This window comes from Struthio camelus, chromosome 17 (assembly GCF_040807025.1).
Source record: "Struthio camelus isolate bStrCam1 chromosome 17, bStrCam1.hap1, whole genome shotgun sequence".
In the NCBI taxonomy this organism is placed as follows: domain Eukaryota; kingdom Metazoa; phylum Chordata; class Aves; order Struthioniformes; family Struthionidae; genus Struthio; species Struthio camelus.
This window is the reverse complement of record NC_090958.1, coordinates 16,395,680-16,409,770: the sequence shown is the minus strand read 5'-3', so window position 1 is coordinate 16,409,770 and position 14,091 is coordinate 16,395,680. Positions and strand designations below refer to the sequence as shown.

The window sequence follows — 14,091 nt, the reverse complement described above, 5'->3', positions numbered from 1 at the left end:
GAGAATGTACGTTATACAATTAGACAAAACGGAGAAGTTAAAAACATTATTTCCATCATGGAGAACTGGGAACAAAAATTCTCCTCTGCAAAACCAGTAATAAAATGGAATTATTACAACCTCACACTGACTACCAGTTTTCACAATCAGCATCCACTCAGTCCAAAAAGGGTTTGGGCTACGTTCTGGGAAACTGGAGGTGGATCTGTCCCCAAGCCTCTGCTTCAGACTCATTCAGTGGGAGAAATCTGCAAACGATGTTCAGGAAGCAGCCAAGCACCCCGAGGCACAGGAAGGGGGTGATGTTCCTGCACCCTGTCGTCACGGCACATCTGCTGCAAACAGCCTTCTGCAGAAGGGAACACGGTCCTGGGCACCCTTTGTATCGTGGGGAAGCAGGAGGAGGGCGCACGGGAGGAGAGAGACTAAACAGAAAGAAAATCGCTCCACAAACATGTCCCTTGCCTTGCACAAGCCGTTAGCAATCATAGGCGGAATGAGAATAACCAATCTAGCACAATTCAGCTTGCACATGCTACAGGATCTCATCTCATTACAGCCCTTTTATTTTAAGCACCCTCATGACACTAAAGAATTTGCAATTTTTTTTCTGCCTGCCAAAATTCATAATCACCAACAATTTCAGTCTTTTAATTTTATTTATTTATTTAATCTTTTAACTCTTTCACTTCAGGACTTGAAGCCTTCCCAGCGCTGTCCTGGGGAAAGGGGATGGTCAGCAGAGCTGGCTAGTCTGCAGAAGCAGCTGAGATTATGTGATAAATGCTAGCAAGCGTGTGAAAGGCTGCTATGGAGAGGACGGAATTACTTCTTCATCCACGTCCACAGAGGGTAGGACAAGAAGCAATGGGATCAGGGCGTAACAGGGGAGACTTGGGCTGGGCGTTGGGGAAAGCTCTCCTTCAGCAGTGGCACAGCCCTGGAGCGAGCGCTCAGGAGGGTGCGACATCTCCGTCCCTCGCTGTGAGGATCCCACCAATGATTCAGGATCTCAAGGATGGGATGCTCTTAGCCCTGTAGGCCCATGCCTCACACCAGGTGAAGCTGGTGGAGAAAATGGAGCACAATACCTTGCAGAAGAACCAAATCACATCTCATAGCTTCCCTCCAGGCAGATGCAGACAGGGGCCAGCCCTGGGGTTAGCGGAGCCCCTCTCCTGCGGCTATGGCAGCTCTTCCAGCGGGGCATGCAGTGGGGCGGGGAGACCTAGCTCTTCCCGGGCCTCCAGCCGTGAGTCACCTCCGGCAGCGCTGCCAACACGCCCATCGTTTCAAGGACAAGCTGGACCCGAGGCAAGGACACGAGTGGTGGGAAGCAGGCTGAGAGGCGCCAGGCAGCGCCCAGCCTGTCTCCCGTGCCAGGGACGGCCAGCTCTCTCCAGGGGATGGCCTGGGTTGGGGTGCCGTAGCGCTCCAAGCGCCGCGGCCACCCATGGGACAGGACCCACAGCGGGAGGCATGGTGACACGCAATGGGAAAGACTTTAGTCTTCAGGTTTCCTTTCGTCGCCTCGAGAGGAATCGCAGCTCAGCGCTTGGCTCCACGCATGGACGGCCAGCGCCATGCCAGCCCTCGCCTGGCTGGGAGCCTTCCCTGTCTCTCCCCCTGGTGGCACCGCTTTTGAGATCAGCCTTATTCGACTCTAAGCCTGGGCAAAGGAGATTAAAATAGCTCGTTGCACAAACAAGTCCCAGAACTCTTTCTGCATTCTCGCCGGGACGAATCCTGCCAACCGTCCCAAAGGACATGCTGACACAAGCCTCCTGCAGCGACACTTTTTATCGAGGAGAGAGTTGACAGCAAATGCGGGCAGGCAGGGGACAAGCTGGCTTCCAGGCGGCGGGCAGGAGGCACAGCCAGAGCAGGCCTCAGCCCTGGCCCCGAAGGTCCCTGCAGCACCGAGGCGCATGGAGGGAGGTGTCTTCAGCCTAAGCTTGCGCGCTGTCCCACACCGCGAGACTGAACCCACTCTGCCTCCAGATCTGGGTGCAATAACCAGCCTGCGACATCCAGCCACAAACTGAAGGTGATGTGAGCACAGCCAGGGGGACGGCCTGAGGTCTGCCCTGCTGAAGGCCTGATCTATCCGTTTTTTGGTGCAACATAGTGGAAGGCAAGGCAAACACCTGGAGAGGAGCCACTGGCCCCACAGCAGGGCCGGGCTGGCTGAGCCCCGTCCCACCCTGGAGGGCACAAAGCCATGGAGTGAACGCAGAGCACCCAGTGCCCGTGGCCAAGGTGCCAGGGAAGGACTTTGAGGACGTCCCCTTTTTGATTTTCTCCCTGTGGGTTAACAACGAGGGACACCGCGGCCCCAGGGAGGCCACAGGCATGCAGCACAGCAGCCGATCTAAGAGAGACCTGCTGAGGCGGGTGGATACAACTGAGATTAGGATCTCGTCCTTAGTCATCTCTAAGTTCAACTCAGAACAGACGTGACATAGCTCTGCTAGATGGCTTTTCATATGCATGTCAAAGCATGTTCCGTTATCCAGCCATTTTTGCCCCAGGGCCCTGGGGCCAAGAGTCCCAGGGAGACAGCGGCTGTGAGGAGGGGGGTCTCTGTAACTCAGCTCTTCTTCATCCCCACTCTGGGCAAGGAGGAGCCAGGCTCCCAGCCAAAGGCAGCTGCAGCCTGGAGATGCCTGACCCAGCACACAGTAAAAGGAGAGCACGGAGGAGTCGTTTCTAGCTTCACTGGAGATGAACATCTGCTTATCTCTAATGGAAGCCGCCAGGGCTTGCAGATAGACTTTTATGGCCAGCGCTGCTATCCGAAGAGCAGGCGCAGAGGAGGCAGTAACAGCTGGTGACTGCATGCTGATACTGCGAACATGGCGAGGCAGCCTCGGCGGGAACCGAGGAAGCGCGTTACTGTACAGCAGGGGTGCGAGCTGCAACACAGCTTTTGGGTCTTTCCACAGCCCTCTTGAGAAGGTCAGGCTTGCTTGCAGCCATTTGCCCCATGTTTGCTTTGGTAGCATTCTTCTTGCGCTGTTCTCTGCCCAGACAGCGGGGTCAGCCTGGTTAATAAGTGACGCCAACCGTGCAGAGGGCAGTCTGCACTCCATGCAGACGGGCTGCTGGGCAGGTCCTTTGGGGTCCTCAGCACCTCTGGACAACAGGCCATAGCAACCAGCAACAGGCCAAACACATCCCACAGGCTCCTTGCTGGAAGAGGGAATGGCCTTGCCCCCTCCGAAAGCTAGAGATACTGCAGCAAAACTCTTGTGATAATGAAGGCCACAAGCGAGGCACGCTGACTCCATCGTGTCGGGGTCTGGAGGAGCCAGGGGCTGACTCATTACCGATTTTCAATGCAGGTCAATCCACGTCGCACTGCGCCAGCACTGTCCTTTCCGAGATCTGGGACAAGCGGCCAGCAGTGGGAGGCACTGGACTCCCAGCTGTAACCCTGCAAGCAGACGGCTCCGTGAGTGGGATCGCTTCCATCTCCTCCAGCCTGGACGTGCTGCCTGCTCACCTCCGCCGGCTGATGAAGAGGAGGGGACAGTACGGGACACTGCCTGCTTCCTCCTGGCTCTGCTCAGCCCTGGGCCGCTCAAGGCTGTCTGTCACACTGGTCACACAGAAAGGACACACTGAGCACCCCATGCAGCCCTGGTTAGGCCAGGCTCCTGAGGTCCTGGGGAACAGGATTCCCTGTGCCACAGGGAAGCCGAGGCACTGTGCTGCAGGGACCGGCTGCACGGTGCCCCAGGGGGAGATGCTGCACGTCAAAAGTCTGATATCCGAATAAACCTGTATGCCAAACTCGCTTGCTTCCATCTCACAGGCACCACCTTGAGCCTGACCATGGGGGTCCTTTCGCACCCCTCTGGACACTCTGCTGCTCACAGGCGTGCTGGGGTGAAGGCAATACCTCTTCATCTGCTCCTCTACTCTCACCAGCTCCTCGGCCCCCAAACCAACCGAGCAGGGCCCCGGACAGGACCCAGGGACCTGGCTCCCTGCAGAACCAGGAAGGCAGTGAGGCACCGAGGGCTGCAACCATGTCCAGCCCTGGGCTGCGGCGGGCCCTGCCGTCACCCCACAGCCGGGCTGAGCCGCCCTGCGCCAGGCACCCAGGGCCACGGCGGCCGCGAGGGGCGCGCAGACCAGTTACCCAGAATGTCCAGAAAACACACACGCCTTTTCCGATGCAGCAGGCCAAACATGTCGGCACTAGCCCCCCGAGGGGCTCCAACGTACGGGGCCGATACGGGAAGAGACCTGTGCACGACTGCCTCCCTCCGCATCCCTGGCTGGCCCCATCTGCACTCGTCACAAGGCAGCGTCGAAGGAAAGATCAACTGCAAGAGGGGAATCTGGTGCAGGCAGGAAGGACGTGGGGTGAGAAGGGAGAGAAGCGAATCTGGAAGCCACCATGCGAGGCCTGCGCATTACCCTTTGCCAGCCTTTCCTCAAATAGCTCCCAAATCCCAACCACCACTGCGCGTACCCCCAGCGCCTGTCCTAAAAAGGCAGGGGATGCAAGCTTACCGTCGTAGGAGAGCACATGGCCTTTCTTCCCCTCGTAAATGACATGTCCTTTGGGCATGGCATCCTCTCTCACTTTCTCTGCTCTGCTGGGGCTGTCTTCTCCGATTATCCTGGTAATGGTTCCTTTGTACAGCACTTCTGCTGGGGTGCCCTTGGAAAGCCACCAAGATCCATATTTAACAGTGTCACAAGCAATTAAGCAAGCAAGCGCTCGCGCACACAGGAACACTCTGTTCCAAAAGGGAGGCCGGGTGGCGGGGAGAGCGCGCCCGACCTCCGCTTCCTGCCAGAGCCAGCAGCGAGAAATTTGCAGCTTAATTATTGATGAGGACAATAACGATGAGCGGTAAAAAGGTACGTGATTTGTGTAAGGTTGCTGGGAAGAGGCGGGGGGGTGAGGACAGCGCGGAGACGGCAGGCACCGCACTCAAGGGGGGCGAGGAGCCCGGCCAGCCCAGCTCGGCTGCACGCGGGCGCCGCGGCTCTCGCGCCGGGCAGCGACGGCCGTGCTGACCCTGCGCCTCGGGGAGACCAAAACAGCAACTCTCTCCTCCTCTTCTTCCCTGCATTTTTCAGAATAAACTACCCGGCTTGCTTCTCTTTCCCAGATTTAGGGGCACAGGCCCAGTGCCCCTCTGGGGACATCTCGGAGGTGACGAGGAGTACTCGCGCGTTCGTTTTTCCCCGCTGGGCTGCTGGCCCCGCAGCCTGTTTCCCAGCTGGGTGCCATGGGGCACGGCGCTGCCCGGCCCACACAGGGCACATCTGCTCCCGAAAGCACGGCCTTCGGGGAGCGCAAGAGCTCTGTTCGCTGGCGGCACGCCAGCACCCAACGGCTGGCTTCAGCGCGACCAACCTCTTGAAGCAGGTGGGGAAGCGAAGCCTGCAGTTCAGCTTTTAAACCAAAATAGGTGCCGGCTCCTTACACAAACTGACATGAACAGAAACCTCGATTTCCCCTGAGGCGTTCGCAGGCATCTGCCCCCCCTAAATCTTCTTCAGAACCACCAGAGCTGGATGTCCTTGAAGACCTCGCTGATGGTTAGCACCCCTGCTGCCACCGCAACCTGCTCCAGGCTGTTGGTGCAGACTGGCCTGGACTGTCGGGGTGGTGGCGGCTGGCCCGGTCCCCCACCCCGTCACAGGGAACGTACGGGGAAGAAGAAGCTGTTAAAAGGAAGCTCTTGATTGACACCCACCTACCGACTGCGTTTAACCCCGCCGGCCCATGGGACTGATTTCGTGGGAAGCCTTGGGGCTGCAGGCAGAAGCAGGGACAGAACTGAGCAGCAGCCGGTCCCTCTTTCCTACCACTGTCCGAGCACAGGCAGGGTTTGAAGCTGTCAGAGCAATTTGTCCAGAGCCACGTGCAGCCCCGAGAGGCAGTTGCCAGTTACTGTCGGGGTGCTACGCTGAGCCTGCGCTCCCCGCGTGCCCCTGCCCCTGGGCTAACCTGGGTGGGAGAGGGCAGATTTCGGAGCAGGCATGTTCTTGTCCCCTGTGGAGAGGCTGCTGCTGACACCAGGGGACACCAAGCAAGAGCCATGCTCTGGCTGTTTGCACTCGCAGTACACCCAGTCCCGGCTTTCCCAGCCCGGCTTTCCCAGCCCCAGGTAAGTCGTCTTCCTTCCGCGGACGTGCTCAGAGGGGATTTGAAAGTAAGTGATGACAGATGGCTTCAGAGCAGAGAGCATATATTCAAGATCTGCCTTCTGCGAACTGGATGACTAATCCGAGATCAAATATCAGCTATGGTACTGGGAGCTGCTGCAGGAACGGGGGACTCCTCTCCAACGGGAGGAGAGGGAGGCAGGCGGCAGCCGCAGCCCAAGGTAATGCCCTCTCTGCAAGCAGCGGGGCAGCCTGGTCTACAGCTGGTACCTCATTCCCAAGCCAAAGGAATTCTAGATGGATTAATTAGTTGGGTGTAAACCAGGGTCTAAACAAACCCTGCTCATCTTCTGAACTTCACATTCACCCATCGCTTGCCATAGCTGCCGGAGGGGCACACGGGGGGATGGAGCATGCATTTGCTCTGTTGGGTTATTTACAGTCCTCAAGCATCCGCTCCTGGCAGCTGTTGGACGTGGGGCACCAGGCAAGATGAGCCTTTGCTCTGACCCAGGACTTTGGTTCAGGTCCCCTGGGCCAAAGGGAACACGCTCACCCTCCTTGAGGGAGGCGTGCAAAAATCTGAGTGCAAATGGCTTTAAATATCTGAACGATGGCCAGATAAAATCCCCATGGGAAATAGATTTTTCTTTTTTTTATGCTCTCCACTCTGTTACCAGATGAGCAATAACTCACACCGCAAAAACTATCGCCCGCTTGCCAGCTGCTCTTCCGAAGATGGATGGCGGAGATTAAAGCCAAAGTATCTTCCTGCTCGAGAGCGCCTTTGGGCAGGACCTACAGCACAGTGTGCTCAGCACTGGCAGGAGACCTCATTACCTTACATGCACCTCACAGCCTCCCCATTTCCTCCGCCTGGACCGGACCCTCCACCCGTCTCCTCTTCGCTTCACTTTCCTGTGCTGGCAAGAATATTTTCTCAAGGCCATTTAAAGTGGCTCTCGCCTCTGTTCCTGACAGCTACTTAAAGCAAAGGGGGTTTCAGACATGCTGTAACTCTGCATGGTGCTTCCTGCTGAGCCCTGCTCTTCTGCCGGCTCAGCTAATGGGACGGGGCTGGGTGTCGGGACAGAGTTCACGCCAAACAGAGCCGGGGCTGCTTGCAAAGGCTCCAGTTGCAGCCCAGAACAAATCTGCCTTCCCCCCGAGGTCTCCCACTCTGCCCTGGTTGTGCAGCCCTGATATCCCAAGCCTGCTCTCAGCCACGTGCCCAGAGCCCCTTTGCCGAGCTCTCCGAGGGGCTGCTCACGGCTCCGCGGGAAGGCAGCGCCGCACAGCGCCGCGCCGCTCAGCCCCTGCGGCACACGCACAGTGCGCCCACCAAACCCGGCCCCTGCAGCCAGCGTCACAAGCTGCAGCACCCAGCACCCCCAAAGCAAATATGGCCAGAGCCAAGGGACTTACATGCGTGATGGACCCTCGGTACGTGATGGGCGACTCGGGAGGGGGCCTGGACGTGGGCGTTCCCTTGGTGATGCTCCCTCCTGAGGCAGGGCCGAGTGAAGTACCTGTAAGACACAACGCCAGAGAGCTGGTGGCTGGATTGGTCATGCAGCACAAAACCTTGCAGGGTTGAACGTGCCCATGGCTAAGCCGGAAGGATTCAATCTGACCTCCAGCAAGCTGAGGTGTAAGTAGGGGAAGCCCTCCATGAGATTTCAGGTTAAACACAATACCTTGCATGGCCCTTCCCACCGTGTCCCCCGCGGGACCCAGTCTTGCTGAGCCTGGAGCAAGAAGGCGGAAATAACGTTCTGCGGTTATTCTGAGGCCACCATCTCCCTGCTGCCTTCATGAATGGGCTGGGCAGATTTATAGGCCCAGGAGAAAGGACAGCCTGTGTCAGCCTCTCCCGATACGATCAGAGCAGATCTCCAAAGAGATGCAGCTCGGGGTGGTTTGAGTTCACTCGCGTGTTATCTGCGCTGGGTCGGTGCCAATCCATTGCACTTCCTGCATCTAACTGCATTAGTCGGGGGTTTTCACAAACCAGAATTTGCACTTAAAAGCAAGACTTGTGCGCTTGTTTTCTACTTCTTAGCTATGGGGAAAGAAAAATGGGAGGACTAGATTTAAATGAAATGTGGTCCCTGCCCACCTGCAGCAGTAATAGCGTGAAATAGCCTGAAAATCAATTAATGGCACTTAAACAGGTCTTGCTTTGCTGTCTTGAGCAACAGATTGTGAGGTGCCCCTTAAACAGAAAAACAGAAAATTCCGACCAGCATCAATGCCTGAGACCTTGATTCTGGGAGAGGGCTAGGAACGTCCTGGCATCCATTTGAGATATTGTACAGACCCATCCAGTCACCCCTCTGGGAATCCGGCCATCAGGAGAGTGGGGGGAAAGAGGCACCTTCAGCCGGGCAGAAACCCAGAAATCCAATTAGAAATTACCGGGCAGCTGCAGCTGGTGGCGGCATTTGCCATGCTTGGCAGCAGCCGCATCCCTGCCCTCCCGCCTTGGGGTGCCATCTCCCGCTGCCGGCTGGCTGGCTCTGCACTCACCCCGCAGGATGGAGCCCTCCTGGGCCGGCTGCATAACCAGACTTTCCGGCTGGTTGGCCTGGCTTCTAGGAGAAAGTTGTTCCTGCTTTACTCCAGGAAAAGGCACTGGAAAACATTAACCACGTATCAGTTAGTTGCGGCGTGCGGGCCACAGCCCACAAGCTCTCAGCCTTAGCTGCTCTCCTTGATTTTTGCAGCCACTGCTGGGGGCTTTAATCCCACCCAGCCGGAGGTTTGCACCTCCTTGGCCCCCTCGCGTTCACCGCTGCAGATGGGCAGCGTCGGGACTCTTGCTGCCATTACGGTCGGCAGAACATGCAAACGCAGGCGATAAGGGCAGCTCCTGGCTCGCGCCTGGCAAGGGCACTGCCGGAGAGCCGCCGGCGAGGCCAGCCAAGCGGGCGTTTCTGACCTGCCTCTCGGCACCGGGAGAGGAGCTGGTGTTGAAAAGGGCCGAGGAACGCGGTGCTGCCTGTAACCGGACCTGTGCACGCTGGGAAACAGGCTCTTGGATCTCGCTAAGGAAAGGCCTCCTGGAAAGGCCAGCGCCGCGCGGGCCCGGGGCTGCCTCCCCTACAGGCATCGCATCCCTGCTCCAGGCAGAGGCAGGACTGAGGATCGGCACAACTGACTCGCCATGTCGGCCCTGGGGAGCCGAGGAGAAGGGAGAGCACGCCTCCGCGCAGAGCCACGTTGTTGGCCAAGAGCCTCCTCCACCGCCACGGAGAACAGGCAGGGAAGAGGGAGGCCGTCCCGACAGCCACCCTGGGAGCACGCGCTGATCCCTCCTCGCACGAGTCCCGCCGCAGGGTTCGGCCCGGATTCCTCCCTGCAGCCTCAGTCCCTTGCCCAACTCCTCGTGCTGTTAAGAAACGCTTCCAAATCTGCAGACTAAACACTTTCTTTGTTCACTTCAGGCCATTTACTCTTTATCCTACCAGCCTGGGAGAACGGCAATATATTTCCTTCCTTCAATCACGGCCTTAGCTGGAGTGTATTTATAGCCTGGGATGTGTTCCTGACGGAGTTGCCGCTTCCCTATGCTGCACGAATTTAGCTCCCTCCACCTCTGCTCTCCCCACCGACTAATCCTTTCATCCTCTTATCAGGTCTGCTTCCTTCTGCACTTCCTTGGCTTTTACCGCGCTCCTCCTTTGCCCTGAGCAAGACGCACTGGGCTGCAGGCAGCTCCCTCGGGCTGCGACGGGCAGCTCCTCATCACATCACACAAGCCGGCTGTGGGCTTGCAGCGAGGGGACACCGGATGCCCCCCAGCCTGTCTCTGTGCATTTCCTCGCCGCAGGTTCGACGGCTCAGCTGTGCTTTGGCTTTCGGGGACCTCTGAACTGCACCATGCAGTCCATCAGACAACCCCTGTAAGGGCTCTGCTGCCCAGGCTGGATTCGGGCAGGGGAAAAGCTCTGTCTCACTGAGGTACCCCCAGCTCCTGGGACCAGCATGGTCCTGCAAGGCTCCAGTGCCACCTGTCGCACTGGGGTTGTTTCAAAGCCATCGCGGATGGGCAGGTCAGCCAAAGAGCAACCCGCAAACGCTCTCCCCATGGCTTTTGAAGCATGCAAGAAATCATTTGCTTCCATTTCTTACCCAGTTTCTTGGGATCCATAGTCAGTGGCAGGCCCATGGTGATGGAGCCAACGGGAACCTTTGCATGCTCGGAGCTGTACGGGGTATGGAGCTGAATGGGCATGCCCTGGGACACAAGAGGAGAAGTCAGGACGTGGCCTCCAGCTCCCCGCAAAGTGTCTCTGTGGCTTGGCTCTGCCCCCTTACCTGGGAAATGGACCCGACGGGTCTCTCCAGCACAGAGGGATGCTTAGTGGAGGAGATGAGGGGAGGAGGGTTCGAGATGCTCGTCAGTCTTTGCAGCCCTGACCGAGAACTCTCGTGCAAGTTTAGTGGGATGGGGTGTCCTGTGTGGGAAACAAAGGGTTAGTAAGGCCAAGGGAAGACAAAGTAGCAGCACGTACAATAAGAGCGAAAAAGGGCAAGTGAGCAAAGGAGCAGGGGATGAATATGGTGAACTGGCTGGCTGTAACCCTGGACTGGGATCCAAGCTGTATCATCACTTTGCAGCCTGGAATAGTTTAAATTACTGTCTCTTCCCTCTTGCAGCTAGAGGATGCTCTGCACCCAACTTCTGTGCCCTCCAGCTGAGGAAGCACCGCACGGTGGGGGCAAACCTGGGCGGCTTTGCACCGAGGCAGCCTGGGGAGCGCCCACGGGTCCCTTCTGTGACGAAGCACGTTCCCTGACTAGACCTGGGAGACCCTCGTGGCCCTCCTCCAGCAAGGCAGGCTGCTCCACATGAGGCAAAACCAGAAGGGTTAGCAGGTTCCTGCTGAAGCCTCTTCTCTCACCCAAGAAGAGAAGGGCCGCACTGATTTAAGGGAGTGAGCTGTGCTGCTGGCTGCAATCGCAGCATCTGCCCTCAGCCTCAGGCCATGACAGACAGAGTGCGCTCGCCAAGCACAGGGATGGCTTTCACTTGCCTGGTGGGTTATACTGAAACAAGTGGGGCTCTGCCTGGGGAGAGGTTTTTATCACATCCCGAGGGTAGGACAGGACAGGAGGCCAGCACGAGGCGGCTGTCTGCTCTGCGCTTAGCTTCTGAGCCTCTGCGATGGACGAGAAATGCATGGGTTTTTCTGCAAGGCAAACAGAAAGGGCAGAGTTTGCTAAGTGGCACCCAAGGCAGCCCACGGACCTGCGGTCTCCGCGGACGTGGGGAGAGCTGATGTAAGAGACAGCACGCAAGTCAGACCAAAGTGCAAAGTAGTTTGTGTGCAGATTAATCCAGGCACAAGAGGGGTGCACAATTCCCTAATCCCCCCCCCCCCCCCCCCCCGAAAAAGCTTTCATTTTCCTGCATTGGTTTGCATCCATGTTACTCAGATGCTGAAAACACCGTGGGGAGGAAAGCTGTCTGCATTAGCGACTCTCCCCATCGCCTCCTCAGAAGCTTGCTGCCAGCTGGGACCTCTGTGGAGATCCCTGTCCGCCCAGGAGAGCCTGTGTTCAACGCTCCCGCCATGTTGCAGCGAGCAGTGAAGTGGTACCTAAATCCAACAGCAGTTACTGGGATTAGTGCAGCACTCAGCTCCTGGGCTGAGGGCAAGGCAAAGCGCTCTGTACACCCGGAGAAATGCTGCCTCTGCCCCCAAAAGCTCCTGCTCTGCATCGGTGACTGAGACAAGGCAGGAAAAGGGGGTGATTAACAGCAAGCTTGCCAAACCCCTCCCTGAGATTAAAGCAAACGTTTCTCCATCTATTTAGCTTATCACCTCTCAAGCCTAGCTTGGAAACAGACTGGAGATAAACAAGCATGGAGGTGAAACAGCCTTCCTCTTGGCTCCCCTTGCTCACACTCTTCCTCGGCAGTGCCTTCCTCCCCGGCACGGTCACTGTGGCTCCGTGTGGAGGCTAGGAGCCGGGTGCAGCGCTGCGAGCCCTGGCATCCCTCCGATATCTGTCTCCAGCACGCAGGGAGATGAGGCAGCCTCCGACTTGCTAGCAGCCACGCTGTCTGTGCTGTGAACCCAGGCCAGGAGGGCAAAGGAGCAAGCATGGCTGAGCCCTGCCTTCGCTGCATGGCTCAGTTGAGTGCTATCAAACCGCACACGGTATCGGGGGAGCCCCAGGCACACGGCCCCCCTTCCCACTGAGGAGGACGCCGGGGAGCGGGGACATGGAGGCAACCAGCTCATCTCCTCATCACATCGTAACGCAAAAATTTAACCGCTCTTAAAGGACGGCTGCTGCTTATAAACAATTTGCAGTCTGCTGGAAGAGACCAGAAATAAAGGCGTCAGCTTGTTGGACAACCAGGGAATAACGCTCCGTGCTTGAAGTGACCAGATGTTCTCTGAACACCTGGGACAAATGCGCTTTATGACACAGTCAAAGGCAAATGAAGATCAAGACAGGCTCTGCACGAAGGCGGGATGCCTCCACAGGGAGCAGGGTTGCTTTTTGTTCCAGTGCAAGACATCTGGGCCTGAGGCAAGAAAGCTTCCTGAAATTATCTGGCTCAGGTTCTACGGGATGCCACATTGGGTTCACCCTGACTATAAAAAAGCTGATGCAAGGCCAAGGAGTACCTAGCGTCTGGGGAATTCTGCTTGGGATGTTTAAAGAGCAGCTCCCTTCTCATCCTGAGCACCAAAACCTAGCCATGCTCTGCACAGGGCTCTATGGGAAAGAGGTACTCTACCTGCGCCTGCTCCACCACGAGTGCAACCTCAGACAAATGCTCTGCTAAGCAGACAGATGAGACAGCCTTTTCTTGAATGGATTACAGGCAGGTTTGGGAGGATTTGCTTTTAATCGATAAACACTTAATTTTGCACTGCCCTTTTCCCCCAGACCCACCTGTGTAATGTCTGGACTGACCAGAAATTAGAAGCTGGGCAGTAAACAATAGCAATCACGAATGAACCCAGCCTTTAACCATCAATTTTTGATAAAAATAGATGCCTGAATCCTGCTAAGCTTAATAACAGGGCAAGTAGATTATCAGAGGCCCAATTTAATGAGGCTTTACTGCATTATCATTATTAATGCTCAGTGTACTCAGAAGCGGAGAGATTATTCTTGTCCTCTTCAGTGAGACAAGAAATCCATTATCAGCGCACAGAGGTGCTCCGGCACACACACATCTGCAGCCCGGTGGGGCTGAACTTCAGGTGCAGCAGCCGCTCTCTCCACTAAGTTCCCAAGCCAAATCCCAGCAAGGATCCCTTCGTCCTCCCAGTACGGGGGAATCGGAGCACATCCTCCAAGCTGATGGAGGCAGGCCCGGCACATCTTCACCAGGACGCTGGGACGGAGGCGCTCCCCGATTTTCATCCAAGCGCTGCTCCCCGGGGGCTACGTTCCAGCCCCGCAGTGCGTGGGGGCAAAAGGCACTGGGGTGTCCTGGCTGAAGATGCTCTTTCAAGCCAAGGCACCGTCAGCCAAGCCTACATGCACCCTGGATGGCTCTTGGAAAGACGTGTTCTCCTCCCCTCCCCACGGGAGCCATTCCCTCCCATGTGCTCCTCTGGAGTCCCTGAAATGTGGCCAGTTCCTAATTGCCCCCGCATTAGAGGATGGCTATAACTCATCCAGCTTTTGATAAAATAGCACTTACACGGGGAAGAGAGAGTTCCTATTACCGTTTATCAAGCCCCTGGAATCGGAGCGAAGGAGTCAGAGTTTATACGATCCGTCATCCAAATTAATGCTCTTGGCTTCCCATCTCCTACAAGGGCCAAATGAAACACAACTAAATCAGCACAAAACATATCGCTGGCTTTCAAACTGCCGAGTGATAACCAAAGATATGCCCGACGGCGAATTCAGCCAGGGGGAAAAGGGATCCGTCTGCCTGACAGCAAGGTCCGCGCAGGGCTGGCTGCCTCTGCCCAG

The 14,091-nt window shown here is 56.9% G+C and overlaps 1 protein-coding gene across 40 annotated transcripts in view; it reads right to left on the bottom strand.

Annotated features, from left to right (window-relative positions):
* Positions 1 to 14,091, bottom strand: part of NCOR2 (nuclear receptor corepressor 2) — a 291,098-nt gene that overhangs the window by 26,643 nt on the left and 250,364 nt on the right. For 29 of the 40 annotated variants that reach the window (XM_068911834.1, XM_068911817.1, XM_068911842.1 and 26 more), the window contains 7 exons: positions 11,175 to 11,330; positions 10,456 to 10,595; positions 10,270 to 10,375; positions 8,665 to 8,769; positions 7,770 to 7,883; positions 7,561 to 7,664; positions 4,525 to 4,675 (listed from right to left, as the gene is read on the bottom strand). In XM_068911834.1, the coding sequence (XP_068767935.1) occupies positions 4,525 to 4,675; positions 7,561 to 7,664; positions 7,770 to 7,883; positions 8,665 to 8,769; positions 10,270 to 10,375; positions 10,456 to 10,595; positions 11,175 to 11,330 (876 nt within the window). The remainder of the gene's footprint in view (positions 1 to 4,524; positions 4,676 to 7,560; positions 7,665 to 7,769; positions 7,884 to 8,664; positions 8,770 to 10,269; positions 10,376 to 10,455; positions 10,596 to 11,174; positions 11,331 to 14,091) is intronic. The other 11 variants (XM_068911856.1, XM_068911855.1, XM_068911857.1 and 8 more) reach the window with 2 other exon arrangements.